General features: G+C 35.1%; 1 protein-coding gene across 2 annotated transcripts; it reads right to left on the bottom strand.

Annotated features, from left to right (window-relative positions):
* Positions 1-246: 246 nt before the first annotated feature.
* Positions 247-21,844, bottom strand: LOC130047751 (uncharacterized). 2 transcript variants are annotated; one of them, XM_056143128.1, is made up of 6 exons: positions 21,458-21,844; positions 15,319-15,475; positions 12,927-13,072; positions 10,818-10,947; positions 8,644-8,782; positions 247-1,051 (listed from the first exon to the last, which is right to left on the bottom strand). In XM_056143128.1, the coding sequence occupies exons 1-6, from the start codon at positions 21,516-21,518 to the stop codon at positions 893-895; spliced, it is 792 nt and encodes a 263-aa protein (XP_055999103.1). In that variant the 5' UTR covers positions 21,519-21,844; the 3' UTR covers positions 247-892. The 2 variants fall into 2 exon arrangements, with proteins under 2 accessions (XP_055999103.1, XP_055999104.1); XM_056143129.1 differs by lacking the exon at positions 21,458-21,844 and adding an exon at positions 18,279-18,426.
* Between the last annotated feature and the right edge of the window lie 1,103 nt (positions 21,845-22,947).

Below are 22,947 nucleotides of genomic sequence, written 5' to 3'. Positions count from 1 at the left end.
AATTGTTCTGCCTCTCTTAGGAAAGGTCGTGGGGATTTTATGAGAATCTCAGATGTTATTGAAATTCTTTTTTCCTTCCCGCCCGTACCCCCTCCTCCTCCTCCATAAAGTGTTCAGCTCAATGGTCACTTCCACACCAGTGACGTCATTTGACTCCACTTCCGGAACGATACTTGATTTTAGAGTACTCGGAAAATACCAAATAAACCTTTTAACTTGTACATTCTATAAAATTATATAAACTAATTTTGATGTATTTTCAGTCGTTTTATTGAAACAAATTCATACATCTCTTTACAAATGTATTTATGGTAACAATAAAGCAAATGTGCACATTGTTTGATTTGATCAGCGGACTAGAGCACAGAGAAGGCCGACATAGCACGTGTTTGATGTGAACTTGGAGTTTGTAAGACTTTTAAGAAAATAGAGAACAGTGCATAGGTTCTAAAGCAGCATCACAGATAGGGTTTTAGTATAGCTTTAAGCTAACAACATGAAATCAATGATGACAGTACACGAGTGACATACACAAATTCCTATAACAATTCTACTTTGTGAATAGCCAACAAACATTTTTAAAATATTTTAGGGAAAACTACTTATTACAGGAAATGCAGGTGTAATGAAAGTAGTCACTATTTAGATTTTGCCAGATCCAACCACCGGGGCAAGTCCTACACTCGACGTTTCTTTAGAATCCCTTGTGTTAACACCCCGACACGGCATTTCTAGGTCTACAAAGTTCTATCAATTTTCGTATTTTGTCACAGACAAAATTATTGGACATCTCTATATATCACGTGGCCAAAATCTTCAGTAAAGCCAGTGTTTGATGCTTATTTCCGGTCCTGTATATCCGGGTAATTGAATCTCGTACATCTAAGTTACGTCATGAAAAACCAAGAAGTATTATAAATACCACTAATAATGAAATCAGCGTTCGATTTGGCAAATAATTGCTATTAACTGTGTTTGTTCCATCGCGTCCTTGGTTACCAGATCGGCGACCATTTTGAAACTGCGAAGGCGTTGTATTCTGACTAGAAACCTGGAAAAAAAAAAAAGGACAGTTTTGATTCAAGATTTTTTGACGTTTATGTTCACTGTCATATTAATATCATTCTCCATTTTAAGAAAATAAAAATATCAAGTTGTAGAATCTTACGTCCTATCCCACGTCATCGTATTACACACTAAATTATATATATATACATGTGTGTGTGTGTATATATATATATATATATATATATATATATATTACTCTCGGAGTATAAGTAATCAATTCATATGAAGTTTTTTTTTATTGTTCAGTAATATTGTAATATTGACAAAAAGAAATTAAACAACGAGACTTTCGTGATGAAAAGTCCAGCTTTTTCCACAAAGCTACAACGTTTGGGCGATATAGATTATAGATCAGTGGAGATATATCAGAACTTCATGACAATTAAAAAAAGAACACTTTTATAAAAACATTCGCTAACCAACACGCATGCTAACACCGTTAAATGTCTTTCTTTGAAAATATACGTGTTTTGCTTCCGGAAAATGTAAAGGAAATGTCACAGTCTTGTTATGTATTGACAACTGGAGCAACCTTATTCAGACAATTTGTGCAGACTTCAAAAAAGAAAAAAGCGCGAACAGGTGAAGAGAATATTTCCACAAGCAATTGTTGTACACAATATGTCGTGTATTATCAGTTGTTAGTTAGTATTCGTCAGGTGCAGAAAATGGAGGTTTTCTCTGGATTTTTATAGCTCGTCCGTAATGACAAAGGCTAATGGAAAAGTTCTGGTGCATGTCCTTTCATTGTCCTCGTCTCGGTACCTGTCATAATCTATATGTTGATTCTATTTTTGATATCAAGTGAAAAATGTTCTCGTATAATTTTAAAAAGATTTTCTCTTGTATCTGTCAGCAATGAATGTCGTAATTCCCCCATCTCGTATCAGATAAAACTCCAGGCTCCAGGGCCATTAGAAATTAGACGTGCTCGCTTTTGATCTTCTTAGTCTTCACTTTTATAAAAGGAACTCATAGCGAAAAAGTGAGACTGAGATTTAAAAAAAAAAAAGAAAAAGTGAGACAGATAAAAATAAGAAAACGTGAGACTGAGATAAAAAGAGAAAACGTGAGACTGAGACAAGGAGAAAGGTGAGACTGAGATAAAAAGAGAAAACGTGAGACTGAGACAAGGAGAAAAGGTGAGACTGAGATAAAAAGAGAAAACGTGAGACTGAGACAAGGAGAAAAGGTGAGACTGAGATAAAAAGAGAAAACGAGAGACTGAGATAAAAAACGAAAATGCGAGATGGATAAAAAGAGAAAACGCGAGAATGAGATAAAAAGAGAAAAAGTGAGTCTGAGATAGAGAAAATGCGAGACGGAAAGAAAAACGGAAAGAAAAAAATGGGACTGAGATAAAAGTAAAGGTGAACTCATCTAAGTTTTATGACCTAGGAGCAGGATCTAATCCTACCGAACACGTGATATTGTGAGGGATCTAATCCCACCGAACACGTGATATTGTGAAGGATCTAATCCCACCGAACATGTGATATTGTGAAGGATCTAATCCCACCGAACACGTGATATTGTGAGAGATCTAATCCCACCGAACGTGTGATATTGTGAAGGATCTAATCCCACCGAACACGTGATATTGTGAAGGATCTAATCCCACCGAACACGTGATTGTGTTGTATGATGTGTACTGTGTTGTATGATGTGTATTGTGTTGTATGATGTGTATCATGTTGTATGATGTGTATTCTGTTGTATGTGTATTGTGTTGTATTATGTGTATTGTGTTGTATGATGTGTATTGTGTTGTATGATGTGTATTATGTTGTATGATGTTTATTGTGTTGTATGATGTGTATCATGTTGTATGATGTGTATTCTGTTGTATGTGTATTGTGTTGTATTATGTGTATTGTGTTGTATGATGTGTATTGTGTTGTATGATGTGTATTGTGTTGTGTGATGTGTATTGTGTTGTATTGTGTTGTATGATGTATATTGTGTTGTATGATGTGTATTGTGTTGTATGATGTGTATTGTGTTGTGTGATGTATATTGTGTTGTATTATGTGTATTGTGTTGTATGATGTGTATTGTGTTGTATGATGTGTATTGTGTTGTATGATGTGTATTGTGTTGTGTGATGTGTATTGTGTTGTATGATGTGTATTGTGTTGTATTGTGTTGTATTATGTGTATTGTGTTGTATGATGTGTATTGTGTTGTATGATGTGTATTGTGTTGTATTGTGTTGTATGATGTGTATTGTGTTGTATGATGTATATTGTGTTGTATTATGTGTATTGTATTGTGTGTATTGTGTTGTATGATGTATATTGTGTTGTATTATGTGTATTGTGTTGTATGATGTGTATTGTGTTGTATTGTGTTATATGATGTATATTGTGTTGTATGATGTGTATTCTGTTGTATGATGTGTATTGTGTTGTATGATGTGTATTGTGTTGTATGATGTGTATCATGTTGTATTGTGTTGTATGATGTGTACTGTATTGTATGATGTGTATTGTGTTGTGTGATGTGTATTGTGTTGTATTGTGTTGTATGATGTGTATTGTGTTGTATGATGTGTATTGTGTTGTATTGTGTTATATGATGTGTATTCTGTTGTATGATGTGTATTGTGTTGTATGATGTGTATTGTGTTGTGTGATGTGTATTGTGTTGTATGATGTGTATTGTGTTGTATGATGTATATTGTGTTGTATGATGTGTATTATGTTGTGTGATGTGTATTGTGTTGTATGATGTGTATGGTGTTGTGTGATGTGTATTGTGTTGTATGATGTGTATTGTGTTGTGTGATGTGTATTGTGTTGTATGATGTGTATTGTGTTGTGTGATGTGTATTGTGTTGTATGATGTGTATCATGTTGTGTGATGTGTATTGTGTTGTATGATGTGTATTGTGTTGTATGATGTGTATTGTGTTGTGTGATGTGTATTGTGTTGTATGATGTGTATTGTGTTGTATGATGTGTATTGTGTTGTATGATGTGTATTGTGTTGTATGATGTGTATTGTGTTGTGTGATGTGTATTGTGTTGTATGATGTGTATTGTGTTGTATGATGTATATTGTGTTGTATGATGTGTATTATGTTGTGTGATGTGTATTGTGTTGTATGATGTGTATGGTGTTGTGTGATGTGTATTGTGTTGTATGATGTGTATTGTGTTGTGTGATGTGTATTGTGTTGTATGATGTGTATTGTGTTGTGTGATGTGTATTGTGTTGTATGATGTGTATTGTGTTGTGTGATGTGTATTGTGTTGTATTGTGTTGTATGATGTGTATTGTGTTGTATGATGTGTATTGTGTTGTATTGTGTTATATGATGTGTATTCTGTTGTATGATGTGTATTGTGTTGTATGATGTGTATTGTGTTGTGTGATGTGTATTGTGTTGTATGATGTGTATTGTGTTGTATGATGTATATTGTGTTGTATGATGTGTATTATGTTGTGTGATGTGTATTGTGTTGTATGATGTGTATGGTGTTGTGTGATGTGTATTGTGTTGTATGATGTGTATTGTGTTGTGTGATGTGTATTGTGTTGTATGATGTGTATCATGTTGTATTGTGTTGTATTATGTGTATTCTGTTGTGTGATGTGTATTCTGTTGTGTGATGTGTATTGTGTTGTGTGATGTGTATTGTGTTGTATGATGTGTATCATGTTGTATTGTGTTGTATTATGTGTATTCTGTTGTGTGATGTGTATTGTGTTGTGTGATGTGTATTGTGTTGTATGATGTGTATCATGTTGTATTGTGTTGTATGATGTGTATTGTGTTGTATGATGTATATTGTGTTGTATGATGTGTATTGTGTTGTATGATGTGTATTGTGTTGTATGATGTGTATCATGTTGTATTGTGTTGTATTATGTGTATTGTGTTGTGTTGTGTGATGTGATGTGTATTGTGTTGTATGATGTGTATTGTGTTGTGTGATGTATATTGTGTTGTATGTGTATTGTGTTGTGTGATGTGTATTGTGTTGTATGATGTGTATCATGTTGTATTGTGTTGTATTATGTGTATTGTGTTGTATGATGTATATTGTGTTGTATGATGTGTATCATGTTGTATTGTGTTGTATGATGTGTATTGTGTTGTATGATGTATATTGTGTTGTATGATGTGTATTGTGTTGTATGATGTATATTGTGTTGTATGATGTGTATCATGTTGTATTGTGTTGTATGATGTGTATTGTGTTGTATGATGTATATTGTGTTGTATGATGTGTATTGTGTTGTATGATGTGTATCATGTTGTATTGTGTTGTATTATGTGTATTCTGTTGTGTGATGTGTATTGTGTTGTATGATGTGTATTGTGTTGTGTGATGTATATTGTGTTGTATGATGTGTATTGTGTTGTGTGATGTGTATTGTGTTGTATTCTGTTGTGTGATGTGTATTGTGTTGTGTGATGTGTATTGTGTTGTATGATGTATATTGTGTTGTATGATGTGTATTGTGTTGTATGATGTGTATTGTGTTGTATGATGTATATTGTGTTGTATGATGTGTATTGTGTTGTATGATGTGTATTGTGTTGTATTCTGTTGTGTGATGTGTATTGTGTTGTGTGATGTGTATTGTGTTGTATGATGTATATTGTGTTGTATGATGTGTATTGTGTTGTATGATGTGTATTGTGTTGTATGATGTATATTGTGTTGTATGATGTGTATTGTGTTGTGTGATGTGTATTGTGTTGTATGATGTATATTGTGTTGTATGATGTGTATTGTGTTGTATGATGTGTATTGTGTTGTATGATGTGTATTGTGTTGTGTGATGTGTATTGTGTTGTATGATGTGTACTGTGTTGTATGATGTGTATTGTGTTGTGTGATGTGTATTGTGTGTTGTATGATGTGTATTGTGTTGTATGATGTGTATTGTGTTGTATGATGTATATTATGTTGTGTGATGTGTATTGTGTTGTATGATGTGTATGGTGTTGTGTGATGTGTATTGTGTTGTATGATGTGTATTGTGTTGTATGATGTGTACTGTGTTGTATGATGTGTATTGTGTTGTATGATGTGTATTGTGTTGTATGATGTGTATTGTGTTGTATGATGTGTATCATGTTGTATTGTGTTGTATGATGTGTATTCTGTTGTATGATGTGTATTGTGTTGTATGATGTATATTGTGTTGTATGATGTGTATTGTGTTGTGTGATGTGTATTGTGTTGTATGATGTGTATCATGTTGTATTGTGTTGTATGATGTGTATTGTGTTGTGTGATGTGTATTGTGTTGTATGATGTGTATTGTGTTGTGTGATGTGTATTGTGTTGTATGATGTGTATTGTGTTGTATTGTGTTGTATGATGTGTATTGTGTTGTATGATGTGTATTGTGTGATGTGTATTGTATTGTGTGATGTGTATTGTATTGTGTGATGTGTATTGTGTTGTATTGTGTTGTATGATGTGTATTGTGTTGTATGATGTGTATTGTGTTGTGTGATGTGTATTGTGTTGTATGATGTGTATCATGTTGTATTGTGTTGTATGATGTGTATTGTGTTGTGTGATGTGTATTGTGTTGTATGATGTGTATTGTGTTGTGTGATGTGTATTGTGTTGTATGATGTGTATTGTGTTGTATTGTGTTGTATGATGTGTATTGTGTTGTATGATGTGTATTGTGTGATGTGTATTGTATTGTGTGATGTGTATTGTATTGTGTGATGTGTATTGTGTTGTATTGTGTTGTATGATGTGTATTGTGTTGTATGATGTGTATTGTGTTGTATGATGTGTATTGTGTGATGTGTATTGTATTGTGTGATGTGTATTGTATTGTGTGATGTGTATTGTGTTGTATTGTGTTGTATGATGTGTATTGTGTTGTATGATGTGTATTGTGTTGTATGATGTGTATTATGTTGTTTGATGTGTATTGTGTTGTATTGTGTTGTATGATGTTTATTCTGTTGTATGATGGGAACTGTGTTGGAATGCTGTCTTTCAAAATACGTAGTATCCTTTATGATAAATGATAGTATATTTGATGACCTTTTCAACATATTAGAGGACAGTTTCATATTGTTTCCCCTACACGAATGACAAAAAGAAATAATAATAAAAATCGTTAAAAATGTGTCATACATGAACGGTTGTAATATGTCTTCTGTCCGCCCAAGGTCTATTCATTTAAAAAATATATAAAAGGTTTGTCGTACACAGCTTACGACTCTCGTAGTGATAAATGTGTTTTTGAACATTAATGCTCATAACATATGTCTTAATTTACTCTTCAAAGTGGAGAAAGATTAAATAGACCACTTAAAGAATTAAGTTTATATTTTTATTTTAAATTAGTTTGGAAGCTATTAATCAAAGTAATCTATGAAAATCATCAGCAATCGGGAGATATCCCTCCGCGTCATACCTTTATATTTTCAGACCGTATTAAATTGGAAGCACCAGTGCACACAAGATGCCAGTTGGTTATGAGTATGAAAATAAACATTTTTTTTAAAAGCACCTTTTTAATACACTGCAGGTAAGATCGCGTAGCAATTATTGTCAGCAGTTTCCTTTACTTTAACATCTTCTTCGTTTCCTATAAATCTTCATTTCAATGTGAATGCAAGGTTACATGTAACTCCGACTTGGCACGTCAAACAATCAAATTCTATCGACAGGAATACATTTATTGTCTTGTAAAACTCTTTCTTTGCTTCCAAAAGATACCGTGTTCTTACTTGCCAATTGCGAATTACCGTGTCTGATTATTTGATTAAATCATTCTATTGAATAATAGGACTGGCTAAAATTAGATTGCCAAGGCAAAATCAGATTATATATGCTAAAAAGAACTTTACTGGGATACCACCAAGTTATGTTTTATGCCATCTTATTTCATTTTTCTTTTCTTTGCTCTAAACGGTTTTTATAATTGTAAATGGGGTTAAAGGTGAATTAAGTTTCTGAAATTAGTATATCCTGAGCAGACCTTTTATTTTTTTTTTGGAAAACATTGCCATACTTAAATCTCTATATCGATAAGGCCACTTCATTCATAATTGTTTCGACATTTTTAAATTGCGTAACAATTGAGACAATAAGTATTGCAACACATCAGCAATACGTGTATAAATGATGAGATATTTCTATAACTCCGTTGATACGGTACAAATCACATGACCAACTGCATTTCACATCTCTATGAAGTCATCTTATTAATTAAAGCGAAAACCACTATTATCATTAATAGATTACACTCAATAACTTGGTCTGGCTATCATGTAAATTTGCAGTGTAAACAGATTTATCACGTGCACCCTATTAGCTTATCAAATTTGTTTGGCTATATAATGTAGAAAGACTCGCCACGCTTCAGGCTCATTATTACCATTGTTTGATATTAACGTAGACTAAACAGAATGATCAACTTATTGACTTATTACATTGTTTTGGCTATAACGTAGACACTTGTGTAATTATCCTGATCACACATCAGACACATTACATTGGTTGGACTGTTATAATGACGCACACTTACAGTGTAATCATGATCACACATCAGACACATTACATTGGTTGGGCTGATACTTACAGTGTAAGCAGACTTGTCGCACCTCAGGCTTCCCCGGATAAGAAGCCGCACTAGTTTGTCCTTTAGTGAAATGGCTTCTTTACTGCATTGTTCCGCGATCAGAGCGGCACCCATACAGTCCGATAGCCTGTCTATATCCCTACAAATGACAAGAATCCAATTATTTGTTTATATCTATGTTACTTGTTCTTCTGTGATAAACCCATGCCTCGAATCAACGCAGGTTATTCCACTTTTCTCGTCGCGGTAGCTCAGTGGTAGAGCGTTCGCTTCGTAACCGGGAGGTCACGAGTTCGATTCCCATTCGTGTCATACCCGCGTCAAACCTATAACATTAAAATAGGTAGTGGTTATTGCTCCTTCGACAAACACTCGGCATTTAGAAGTGAGAACCGCGTGTCTTTTGGATATGACCTTAAAAAAGGAGGTTCCATGTCGCGACAGGCATTGGCACGATAAAGAACCCTCACTACTACGGCTCTGAGCGCTAAGCGTAGGTCTAAATTTGTGGTGCTTCACCTACATCTGGTTGACGTCTCAATAGGAGTGAAAAATTCTCGACGGGACGTAAAACAATCAATCGTTCCGTCTCATTGTTTACTAATGTTTTGTGAATGATCCGTCTATTTGAAGATGTTCTAATCTAACATGTTTTCGATAAAACACTGGCCTTTCAAATTGATATCAGAAAGCTTTATATGTTGCAAAATAAAAATATAAGGAAGAGAGACGTAGTTTGTTTGTATCAGGAAGTTATATACATTGTAACCGATGGAGACAGAAGAATTTGTATAATGCTAACCTAATTGCAAAAGACACGAGGCTTGCTTTACCTGATGTAGGCCATGTGTCGTAAGTTTACACCTAAGCCTGGAGCTGTGGGTCAAAGCAGAAAGCTTCAGGTCAAATCACTAAGGGTTCTTTAGCGTACCAACGCCCGCCGCGACACGGGACCTCGCTTTTTAAGGTCTGCTACTCTCACTGTTAAATGCAGATCGTTACGCGTAGGAACAGAAACTATCTAATTTTAGGTCAAAGGTGTGACGTGGGGTCAAAGGTGTGACGTGGGGGTCAAAGGTGTGACGTGGTTTAGGTAGGTACGGGGTTCCAACCCAGGACTCCCTGGTCACGAATCGCACGCTCTAACCACTGAGCCACTGTGACTGCTGTCCAGTCCGAGCGTGACGTCAGTGATGGGAGAAATAGATTGTAACAAAATAGTACGATCGACATTTACAATAAATATGTACCTTTCATACATTTATGTCAAATCATGTCTTTTCTTTATCATTTTATAATTAACATTGATCACGGTTTATTGTCAATACGATGCTTTCTCTGCCTGCGAAGTACAAAAAAAATATTCTAGTGCAAGATAGTAGAAAATGAATAGTGTCGTCAGCTTTCCTTGAGTGACGAAAACTAATAATCGTATAAATTTTGAGAATCCTAAGAATTTTTTAACCCGGTGTTGGAGAAACCGAATGTGATGTTCACCTCGACGACACGTGCAGGCGACGAAAACGTTCCTTCTTTTTTTTCTCGAGTTTGTTAGTTATCGGAAAGTACGGAATTATTCGATCAATTAATAAGAATTATTATCCTGAAAAAATTTAATACACTCATGGATATTTATCTCGGGTACTGAGAACTAACCGTACTGATAAGATAATCGTGTTATTTACTGGTAATTAAAATCACAAAACCCTTTAATTAGTGCCGCTTTTGAATTGTCCTCAAATTTCATTTCATATGTTTATGTTGTAATGGACAGAAGTAAATTCATTCTAATTCTTTAAAGAAATCAACGCGATTTTAAATAAGCGTTAGCGCTCCATGGAGTATCCCGTCGTGAGGCGCTGTGCACAGTTCATAACCATGTTACCCTCAGGCATTGTCAGAAATAAAATTGATTTTTTTCCCCTATTGATATATTATCTGTCAAATTTCCCAGCCGTTAGAAGAGACTTACTACAGTGTATATCTATTAAGATTCATACGCATTTTGTTCGCATCTGTATCGCGTTCATGAAGAAATGGCTATCGTTACTATTGGTAAAGATACAGGAGGCAAAAACATTGGGAATGTAGATATTTTGTGATGAACGTTATGAGTTCAATGCATAAAAGTAAATTTTTATACGAAATGATAACTGCCGTTAAAATGTACTCACCCACAGAATTCCGTGACAGAACTCGGATCTAATTCCGTTATTATCCGGACGGAAGAATTCATTACTTCTTTGAAACATCTTTCATTAGCTACTCCTGATTTTTCGTAGCAAACTCTGTTTCGTGCATATACTAAAACGAAAGATATTCAGAAATTAAAAGAATGTGGAGGAGATAGAATATTCTGTTTTGTACATATACTAAAACGAAAGATATTCAGAAATTAAATATCCGCATGTATTACTAATTATTTCGATCAATTATCAGGGTACACTGTAAGAATTTTAGAACCCTGTAGAGTCGCCGGTTGTGGTTTACCGTGTGTGTGATATTTTATATGTACAATAATATGAAAGATACAGGTGCATGTATAATGCATGTCACACCACGTGAAATTTACATCTATATATATAAAACGAAAATCAACGAGAAAATTCTATCTTCTGATAAATAAAGATGAAATGTGCACTAGTAATGAATTGGATAATTTGATTTTGAAAATGAAAAGAATCTCAATATTAGATAGAGCTAAAGGAATTCTAGAGAAATGCTTGTGTGCGCTGCACATCAACTCCACATCGTAATTAATTAATTAATAACAGAAAAACGTCCATTGTTTTATTTATCTGTGGTATTCAGACTATTGATTCAATTGCTTATCCACAATTTCTAATCACAAATGTAATGAAACCTAGAAGCCGAAATTGACGAAATAAAACATTTTTTGTTAAAGTACACGTTCTTTCTGAACCCCTATGCAGTTTACTTTTGATAAAGCAAGTCTTCAACATTCCAGAAATCGCCGCGCTAACCAAATCTTAGAACACACTGTCTCTAATAATATAAATACATATTTCTCTTTATGAAGATGGCGCCACGATTCATGTCAAACTAATGATTTTCTATTCCATGGGAGAGGCTGTGTTTAATTCAGTATAGACCGGTCTGTGTGTTCGCTCCGTTCCGGCAATCCACTTTTTTTTTTTATTGGAGAGGGTTGTTAGCGTTACCGTCTCTGCACACAATTATTACATTAAACGCAAGTTTGGTATTTGATGGCTGATCTCCGATTGTGAAAAATCAACATAAGTTGGTATATGTGCGATATTATCGCGATAATTACACGAAAATTGCATAACGCATTGATTTTTAGAACAACAGATCTCTTTTGGAGGAGCGAGGCGCTTTGATTTATAAAGGTTTTAAAGGGCCCATGGATGCCTTTTTGACAAAATCATCTGAAGTATAACAAAAGATGTTTCTAATAAGTTCGGTATAAGAAGGGGTTGTCTTAATACATAAAAGCATATCTTTTTCGATTATCTTGGTATGTTCGGGACTCGGGGCATTTCCTCCTATAAGTTTCTTTTAATCAAGAATTTATTTTATCATAGGCGGAGATCCTTTCAAAAATATGAATTAATTATATTAGATCATCAAAAATAAAACGCCTTTAAGTTTGTAATCCTTCAATTTACATTCTTTGCGGTTCAAATATTACAGTGGACTGATTTAACAGGCTGTCACAGTTAGCTACGTGCATTTGCATTTGAAATTTAAGTGTCTCGTAAGAAACATGCCACAAACACTAGTCTGTCATGACTTACAGTGATCAGCTGTCAATCAAAATTTCGACAACTTATTTGTATTCAAGATTTAAAATCGTTTTTCTAGTTCTGAAGATTGAAAAGTATATTTTTGGGGGGGAAAGACGGAAGTTTTTGTTGAGCTCACCACAAAGATTATACTATACCAGTTAGAGATCAGAGAAAAAAGCAAACAATAAACAGGGCCTATTTCAAAGTACATCACATTGGTTTTCTGAGAGCGTTGTGGTAAATGGTAATTATAATTCAGTCTTTTTCCTGTTCGAATTGTTCCAATTTACAAATTAGATAGATCTTAATAATGATAAATGTCTGAAGTGTTTTCCAGCAGCAGTCAATGTTCAGTGTCGTTGTAGATCGGATAGGAATGGGTTATATTAACAGATTTCATTTGTTAATCACTATTCCCCAAAGGCAATGGATAAGAAATAAAACCAATCAATTCAACCTTAGAATATACTCGGATTCCGAAAAGCTTCGAAAGAATTGCACATGCGCACATACCCTCATAAAAAGAATCGTCTCTGCAGAGCTTGTTTAATTCGGCTACTGCTAGGGGGAGTTTACCAAGTTCCTCGTCTATAACAGCGGTGTCTTGTGTACAGCTGGACTTCAGGTCAGCAACACAAGAAAGTCCAGACTTGAATGCTCTGAAAATTAGAAAGAGGGGTAGTCTTAAGTTTTAGGAAAGCGGTGACAATAATTTTTTATTAACGGCCTGAACATTTACATCACGCTGTTGGTGGTGTGGTCGTCGTTGTAGGTGATAATGTCAGATTTTGTTGTCGGTGGTGATAATGTCATATTTTGTTGTAGGTGGTGGTGATGTCAGATTTTGTTGTCGGTGGTGGTGATAATGTCAGATTTTGTTGTCGGTGGTGGTAGTGCTAATGTCAGATTTTGTTGTAGGTGGTGGTGATGTCAGATTTTGTTGTCGGTGGTGGTGATAATGTCAGATTTTGTTGTTGTCGGTGGTGGTGATAATATAAGATTTTGCTGTAGGTGGTGGTGATGTCAGATGTTGTTGTCGGTGGTGGTGATGTCAGATTTTGTGGTGGTGGTGGTGATGATAATGTCAGATTTTATTGTCGGTGGTGGTGATAATGTCAGATTTTGTGGTGGTGGTGGTGATAATGTCAGATTTTGTTGTTGTCGGTGGTGTTGATGATACTAAGTTGATGTAAGTGATGGTGCGTATATTTATGGGGTGTTTTTATTTCTGCTAATTCAACTGTCACCGTGGGAGACCTCGCCAGTGTGCACTTTTGAAGACTTTAATCTCGTTACAGTAAGTGAGAGAAGGGAGGTATACAGCCGAATATTCAATAACAATTAATAAGATTGATCGACATGTATTATTCATAAAGAATACCTTACATCCTACAAATTAGATAACTTTTGGAAAATATCCATGCAGTGAAACATACTGTATATGTATATGTAAATCAAAATCTATTTTACATAGTTTACAAACTCCCTTTATTTTCCGGAATAGGTTTTCAATATGTGGTGACCTTTTAATTGGAAGATTCTACTGAACAGCCGTCTCCCTCACACGCCGTTCACCTTCCTTCTGTGCTTGAGAATGAAATTGCACATAAGAGATTTTCTCTAAATATTTTGGTTGTTCCTAATGTTTTGTAAGTTTCATTAAAAAGAAAAACACATTACAAACAGGGTCCCTCCTTTCAAGGTGCACTACAACACAGTCATTCTAAACTTGAAAAGCTTTTATCTTTGTTTACACGATTTACTTTCGTTTTCCTTTCTGAAATATTTTGCCAGTGTTTTCTTGTTTAAAGAAGACTCCATTTGAGATGTTTGGGCGATGGGTTTGGTTAAAAGACTATGACAAACCAATGTCTTAACTTGGAATTGTTTAGTTCTGATTTCAGTTGAAGAGCACCCGTGGTTGACCAAAGAGCCCTTGTGATAATGCGACCAAAATATGCGAGCGAAACGCACGTTTTGCTTGTCTAACAGCCATTAATGGAAAAGATCAATTTGTCTTTAGTTTGAATGTGCACGAACTCTCCTAATTTTGAGGGGGCTTTTAAGGATATTGAAATCTTTTTCAACTTAGCGAAAGAAAGGAGTACATGTCATTTATTTCTCTTGCATTTTATTTGGCTTGCCCAAACAAAACCCGTATATTTTGTCAATGACTATTCTGTAGCATATTTTTACTTGTGGCAACTCTGGCCAGGAATTAAAAATTGCAATTAATACTGTTTGACTGCCTGTAAACATGAAATGGGCGGATAGAGAGAATTGGGTAATTAGTTGATGGAAGTCTGAATTAGGCGGTACGTCTCCCCCACCCACAACTACAATATCTCGGAAGTTAAATGGTTTGGCTAAATAGGGTTTTTGTTAATTTTATTCACCCTTCGCCTAAAAGTCGGTTGACAATGAGCTAATATTTCCCTTAGCCATAGGCCGACAAGAAACATCAAAGTGCATTGATAAATCATAAATCATAAAGGTAGTTATATAACTCCGTTAATTCACGAGATCGATCGTCCTCCCCAATCATTAAGTTGTTCAGTGTAACTTGCTGACGGGGAATTTAAATATCGTAGCGAATAGGTTTAACTTAAAGTGACACCGCTCAGTTAAAGTTCCCAAGATCAAATCAGATTCTGATATATTGCAAAAGTACAAATTTGTTGATCAATTGATATATATTTTTCAATGTGACATTATTATTTTTGTTCTCTTTTGAATTAGCATGTTACTAAAGAATTGTTTATAGAAGGTTTTCATTTATCTTAGCACAAATTTGTACATGCGTTGTGCTTTGTAGAATTTAGTTTGAGGCAGACTGATTTCAGGACATACATTTTCCTCTGTTCGTCTCGTGGTAGTTTGATACGTGTAGGATGTATGTACGTACGTGCAGAGAAGCCGTATGTTTTCGGCGTCCACCCCTGATATAATTGTGTTTTGGGGGGCCAGGATACCCCTTATCTTCATTTCATACTCCCGGAAGCAGGTTTTGGTGTGACCTTTGACATCATCGGGACAAGTGCTGGACGCATAATACGGGAGATCTAAAAAAAAAAAAGGAAAAAAAGAGCAATGCTTAGTCATTTCAGTTTTAGACATAATACAGTCTACTCCGGATATAATGAAATCCAGGGGACCGACCTGAATTGTTCATTATATCCAAAGTTCAATATAACCAATGCTGAACTACACAAATATTGCTACTGGGGGATTTATTTTAACTTCAATATAACAGATATTTCAATATAACCGACTTCAATATAAGTGGAGTGGACTGTAGTACGAAAACAGCTGATGTCACTGTAATAAGAACTGCACAATAAAGGGACCCGAAACTCTTTTATTTTTTCATGGTGACGAGCTCCGGTTCTGTTGCCCGAGTCTATAATGTATATACGTATCATGGCGCTGTGTATTGTATATTATTCACCGACATACCATGCTTCATCTTTGTTATTCTGGTGTTTCTTATTATAGTAAATGTCCTAAGCATGACGTATGTCATTTGTTAGGAGAGGCAGTATGCCGAGAATGTACATGTAGAGTAATGTTACAACCATAAAAACTAGCAGATGTATTATCAAAATAACTGTAACGAATTAGTACAGTCTACGTAATGTGAACAAGTAATTAATGCCGTATTAAGTCTATTTGATACATTGTATTGATTGGCCTTGCAGCAAAGTATATGTTTCATAAAACTGAATGTACTATGTAACTGCTATCGATGGCACCACGTGGACTACTTGTGCCTTGTCAGCCAAGTAATCCACAAATCATAGTGACTGTGACAACACGCTAGACGACCAAAGACTGCATGATGTATTAGTACATAAAGTAGTTAGTCCTACACGTGTTTATGTATACCAGTGCGCATGCGATAGTACTAAGGAAATAAAAGAGGGTTTCTTATATGTATTCCTACCAAATTGTTTGAGTATTAATGAGAATGAATCTATATCAAATGAAAATTAAAAAATGTTAAATGTTGTACTATTTGAGAGAGAGAGAGAGAGAGAGAGAGAGAGAGAGAGAGAGAGAGAGAGAGAGAGAGAATTTTCATGTTCTTTTTTCCTCATTTTATAAACTGTATTTTAAGAAACATGTAATGTACTGTATGCATGTAAATAAACATGTTCATTTATACTATTATATCACTACATGTATTTTTGTGTATATTATATTACTACATGTATATTTGTGTATATTATATCACTACATGTATATTTGTGTATATTATATCACTACATGTATATTTATGTTTATCATATACTTGGTCATGATTATGCGGATTCTGCACATCGCGATACGGGTGAAAACTACGTAGTAAATCAAAGTTTTTACTATAGTAAATCAATGTATCAAGGTTAGCAATGTATCAAATGTTTCTTGATTTATCTCTAAAGTGCAATAAATTAACCCGCATGTGATAAAAAGAGTAGTACCATAGTGTAAAAACAGCCCTCGAGCCCTATATCATACCACCACCCCACCCCCCCCCCACCCCCCCACCCCTCAAAAACATTATACTGCATGTATACAAGATTTATCAATAAGTATCAAAAAGCGTAGTATATGATAAATAGAATATTACATACTAAAATCCATATCATATGTCATATCAGCCCTCGGGCCCCATATCAACCCTTGGGCCTTCGGCACTCGGGCTGATATGGGCCACTTGGGCTGATATGAAATACGCTATGGATATTAGCGTGTAATATTCTCTATACAGTTGTTTATCAATATACTACATGTATATTTATGTATATTATATTACTACATGTATATTTATGTATATTATATTACTACATGTATATTTATGTATATTATATTACTAGATATATATTTGTGTATATCAAATTACTACATGTATATCTGTGTATATGCAGTGTTTACCATGTTATTCCTGACTTTCTACTTTGCAGAGCAAAACATCAGACAAAGCACTCACGAAAACAATAAGACCATTGCTCTTTATGCGATTTGGTATAAAGGCATAACCTTTCGTATCATTTGAAACATGCCGTAATTTGTCTTTTTTATACTTAATTTACTGGAACATGTACGTAATTAAGTATATATAATTATGTAGATATCTTTTGTCCATATTCTTCATGTGTATGAAAGCTTTGCAGACGACTTGTTTCGTGACCTCTGTTGACCTGTCATGCTCTCACAAACAATACAAAGAATTGAGCATTACGAGGCCTCTGGTGACATTAATGTACGGCGACTGTCACCGTCATGCCGTCTCTACAAATACCTCTGCCGCCCGAATTTCTAGATCGAAATCAGCTAGTTTGTCTCCGATGAGAATATTATAATTTATCACAGATTCACACGGGCTGGCTCATGGGGGAACAAAAAAACATTTAAATATAGTACCTACGGATTTCGGACAAAATTATCCAATTTATAAAAACTAATAATGAAAAACATGTACTGTGGGTGTACTTGTAAGTTTTCTTCCCGCATATAGAATTTACAGATATAATTATTACTAATTAATATGACGGGAAAATGTAATACCATGTCAATTGTTCGGTATTTGGAGATTGTACAGAAGCAGGATTTACATTTAGCATTTTCAAGTCGATCTGACGGGCTTTCCAAATATTATTTGGTAAAACTATTTAGTCACGGGCTCTTCCCCAAGGGCGACCGGGAACAAAACACAAGCCGACAAATAAATTCCATGCAGTTGATACGCTCGGTTTTATTATTGGCAATACACTTAAATGCGCAAAAGAATAGACTTAATTCTCATCTTTGAAATTAAACAAGGCGTAAGCAATAGGCTCATTTTGATAAATATGACTGTGGGGTACAAACAAATATACGTACGATAAAACTGAATTGGTCGCCAGTTGATTCCGTAAATGCTGGGCTAATTCCTCCTATCAGACGAAACAGGGATTAGAACTGGACGACCATGCCCCTGAAGTGGGGATTAGCGGGGTCAGACGATTAGTGAAATAGAGGAGTCAGAGCGGTGGAGGCGCCGATAGTATGTAGTGGGTAGTACATACGGGACGGGAAGTAATGGACTTTGACAATATTTAGACACGGGAATCACTCTGACTGCGGAGACGACTGCACGATCATTATGTCTATTGAAAATATTTGTGCACATGAAACATGTACAATTTCATACGCAAATATTGTAGAAACAGAGACGGCAGACACGTCTGTAGGTTAAGTTTATGGGTTTTCCGTCGGTAAAATATTAATCAAATTCAATAAGGCACTAATTCAATTTAATGATTTAATAAAGATCGCTAGCTCCTGGATAAACGGTAGTGCAGAGGAAAGGGTGATAGTAATAGATAAATAGAGAGAGAGATAGATAGAGAGATAGATAGAGAGATAGATAGATAGAGGGGGGAGATAGAGAGAGAGATTTGAGGATATAGGTACGAGAAAGCTCTGAATTTACTCTATTATGAGTGTTTGCCTGTCTTTCGTGACCTTGACATGAAGTGACCATCACTTTCATACCTATACACGCGTTTTTATATCTGAATGTATAAAAAAAAATCCCCAAGTATCTCAGAATAGTAGAAATATTCATAGCAGTAAGTATCTCTCTCTCTCTCTCTCTCTCTCTCTCTCTCTCTCTCTCTCATAACATATTGGAATGTTTTCATTCCGGAGGAAAAACTAATTGTTTGCGCTTACATATATACTGAAAAATAATTGTACTTATGTATATAATTTGCCGAGATTTTATTTTAATGATTATTCTGAATTGATCGATTGTTACGTTTTATGCATAACAGGAAATATCACTGAAAAAATAACCTCAATAAATTCTTCTAGGAATGTCTATGCTCATTGTTTTGTAGGCGTTCAAAAAAATAATAAAAGATACGGTAAAGTTGATGGAATATTTGGAACAAAAATGACTGAATTCCATTGTAAAAATGTTGGTACCTTGGTTAAAAAGCAAGTGCTTTGGAATATCGAAACATCGAATAATAACATAAAAATGTTTGTAACATTACATAGAGTCAGATTCCTACAGATATCACGGCTGATATAGTCGGAGTGTGTTGGGATCAATATATAATTTATCTTCAGGCGTAGACTTTATCTGAATACAGAGGTCCGAGCAGTATTGGACTTACCAGTATACAAGTCATAGTCGTTAGAAAATGGATGAATATAGACACTAGCGGAAAAAGAGAAGGAGGAAGTTAAAATGTCTACTCACTCACTCACTCACTCACTCACTCACTCACTCACTCACTCCCTCCCTCCCTCCCTCCTCTCTCTCTCTCTCTCTCTCTCTCTCTCTCTCGGTTCTCTCTCTTTCTCTGAGAAATTCGAGAACCGCAACATTGATGAAGAATAAGCTAAGATGAGTATTCTCTCTCTCTCTCTCTCTCTCTCTCTCTCTCTCTCTCTCTCTCTCTCTCTCTGAGGGAAATATAAGAACCGCAATATTGATGAAGATGGACACATGCAAAGGGGGAGACGGAAGGCGCTGTACGGACCCAGTAGTCTCTACTTGAAATCTTATAAACAGAACAGGCGAACATAATTCGTTTGATAAAAGCCAGGGGGCCGGGAAGCTTGAGTGGGGCTTTGTCGTGATAAACATCGATCTGCCTGAATAGAATTTTTTTATATAAACTTAGACAGGCATCTGCCTCGCTCGCTTTTAACGCAGTCAGGCAATACACAACAAATATTTAGCAATTGTGAAGACATCTTATATAGAATACAGAAAGCGCACTGCATTCTCAATATAAAAAAATCTACATTTCGTTATCCCGAAATTTAAACGCTCATAATTTTTTTTTATATATATTAACATGTATCAATGATTTGATGACCTCGAAGCGAAGCAACGTAGGTTCCCAATATGATTATGATCACACAAATCTCTATGCAAAATTATTGCATTCATTCTGTAATCAATGTAAGGTACTCGTAGCTACACGACATTGTAATTTAATTTGCTAATTGAAAGATGTATAGGAAAATAGTTAAAAATCGTACAGCGACGGAAAGTGACGAATTGTGTCATAGGTCTATATCTGGCGGAGTGTTATCGATTTGAGGGGGTTATCATAAACCTCGGGGGTTACCAGGACCGACATCTCACGTGTAAGGGTAAGGATGAAGTGATCACATGGTCTGAATAATGAAAACGCTGATAGAATTCAATAGGAAACGTTAGAGGTACATACGAAAATCGCGTGTCAAGAATTAGAATAGACATTGGCTCGGATGTAATGATTCATTACACTAATTCAAAAATCAATTTATAAGTTAATGAAATTCATAAATAGGAAAGCGATTGAAGACACGGAAGAATTCTATTATGTTTGAAATCTATTAACTCCAAGGTATGTTTAAGATATAATTATCATGTTAGGTAGGATCAGAGTGGCAGAAAGGGACTACGTCGTGTGAATGATAGAAAATAGAGAAAAGATTTCTGCGTCAAAATAAAACACACAATTTACAGCAATTTACTGAGAAAGATTTAAATGACGAACACGCTTTTATGTACTTTAAAGAACCATTTATTTGTAATGCTTTGTTAAGTGTGACAGGGACGGTTTAAGCAATTTCGGACAAATCAATTATGGGTGGATAAATTTTATTTTTGTAATGATTTCCGACACGCTAGAGAAATGCCGGAGGTTTATCTGTACACTATGAATTGTGTATTCAATTTGAAATATCTTATTTGCATGTAAAAACAAAAATGATGGTATGACTAAGTTCCTGTTGATGGCAAACGAAATTTAAGCACATATAATCAGAAAATAATTTCATATGAAATTGATTTAAAAAAGGAAACAGTTTTGAACATCCGTAGCGTTGATTGATATAAAAGAAAATGCTCCATTTTGAAAGAAAAAAATCGTTTAGCGTGTTTCATGGGCTTAAGTGCTTAGATCGACCGCTAGGTGAGACATAGGAAAGAAGATAACAAGTAGATTATTTCTGGAATTTACATAAACACATGAATTTGCTCGATAAATCTCTCAGGTGCAATAAATACTTACAGATGCAAAAGAACAGCAGTTTGAATTTATACCACAGAAAAGTTAAATCCAGTGGTGACATCCTTGTTTGAAAACTGATCACCGTAATTCCTACTTTTCAGGTTAATTAAATTTAGGTTTCATCTCTCATTTCGCAGCGATGGACCGACATGGTATTTTGGTCGTCTGTAAGCGTAAAAGTCCCAGGTGAAAACGAAGAACCCGCGACGATACGATTCGCCAGCGTGTTCCGTGAACCGTGACGATCGCTCGTGAACCGGCAGTGCTGACGGATTTGTTGACTAGTAAACAAACTGTAGTGGCGTGTGGCGCTGCTCCTGTTAAGTGTTCCGGATTGTGAATCGCCTTGGCGCGTGGCAAATTACGCTAGAGTTGTTGTATGAATAAAATATGAACCAAAATTCAACGTTTCAGAACTGGGGGAATTATTTCAGATAAAACTACAAATGATTTAGATGGAAGTAATGTCGACATGTGGGGATTGTAAATTTGTATTATATATAATGATATATCGTGTATTTACTCCACTTATATTGAAGTTAAGTTCCTTATATTGAACAATCTATTATACTGAAGTCAAATAAATCTTCAGAAACATTATTTATTCAGTTCAACAGAGTTTGCATATAATGAAGAATTAATGTCACTCCCCTGAATTTTTTCATATTTGGAGAAGATTGCATTGCTGATAATAATAACAATGATGATGATGATGTTGACGACGATGAGGAGGAGGAGGAGGAGGAGGAGGAAGACGAGGCTGATATTGTCGTGTTGTGATCTATCGTATAGTTGTCCTTTCCTAAATACAGATTTAGTGACATGAAAATGCACTCAAAAGGAACAACCATAAACCCGAACCCTGTTAAAAATGAAGTTTGTATAAAGAGCGACGACTCCGCATGAAGCTACGGGAGATTGTGAACCTATGATTGGCGAGAATGATATGAGAGATGAATAAATGTGTTGTAAAAAATAAAATATGAAATTAATGGCTGCCGTCAGTTTTCTGCATAAAAGAAATGAAGCACCTAGATTAGTAACGTCAGATATGACATGATGTGTCTGTTTCGATTACAAACAGAAAATCCCCCATTTTTCTTGGAGTGGGGCATTCCAGCGGTCTCCTGGAGACGTGGCGAGCGGAGAGGTGAAGTTAAGGTAGAGTTGACGAGATCAAGACACTTAATCCTGTGGGAAAGCAATGGATAAATAGACTCGGTGTGTAGATGGATTTATTGGAATTCTAAATTATAGTGCTTGAAATTTGATTAAATTTTTATATACATGTATAGTGTTTTTGGAAAAATGACACGTATGTTATGTGTGTGTATATACATATATATATACATGTTCATAAGATGGTTGAAAAAAAAAAGAAAAACCACCTAAATATCCCCAAGAAAGAGAAATCTGTATAAGATTTTGAATTGTCTGCATAAATCGGAATTTCAAAGAAAATGTAGCTTGATATTAATTGATTGATCAAA

Source organism: Ostrea edulis, chromosome 7, assembly GCF_947568905.1.
Source record: "Ostrea edulis chromosome 7, xbOstEdul1.1, whole genome shotgun sequence".
NCBI lineage: Eukaryota > Metazoa > Mollusca > Bivalvia > Ostreida > Ostreidae > Ostrea > Ostrea edulis.
Note: the sequence above shows the minus strand (reverse complement) of the source record. Positions and strands in the feature narration are given on the sequence as shown.

Coding starts and splice junctions, on each gene's coding strand:
- LOC130047751 (XM_056143128.1), bottom strand. CDS start 21,518: ATGTCACCACTGGATTTAACTTTTCTGTGGTATAAATTCAAACTGCTG. Junction 13,073..15,318: donor AACATACGGCTTCTCTGCAC/GTACGTACATAC, acceptor TCTAATTTTCAG/AGCATTCAAGTCTGGACTTT. Junction 8,783..10,817: donor TCTGTCACGGAATTCTGTGG/GTGAGTACATTT, acceptor TGTCATTTGTAG/GGATATAGACAGGCTATCGG.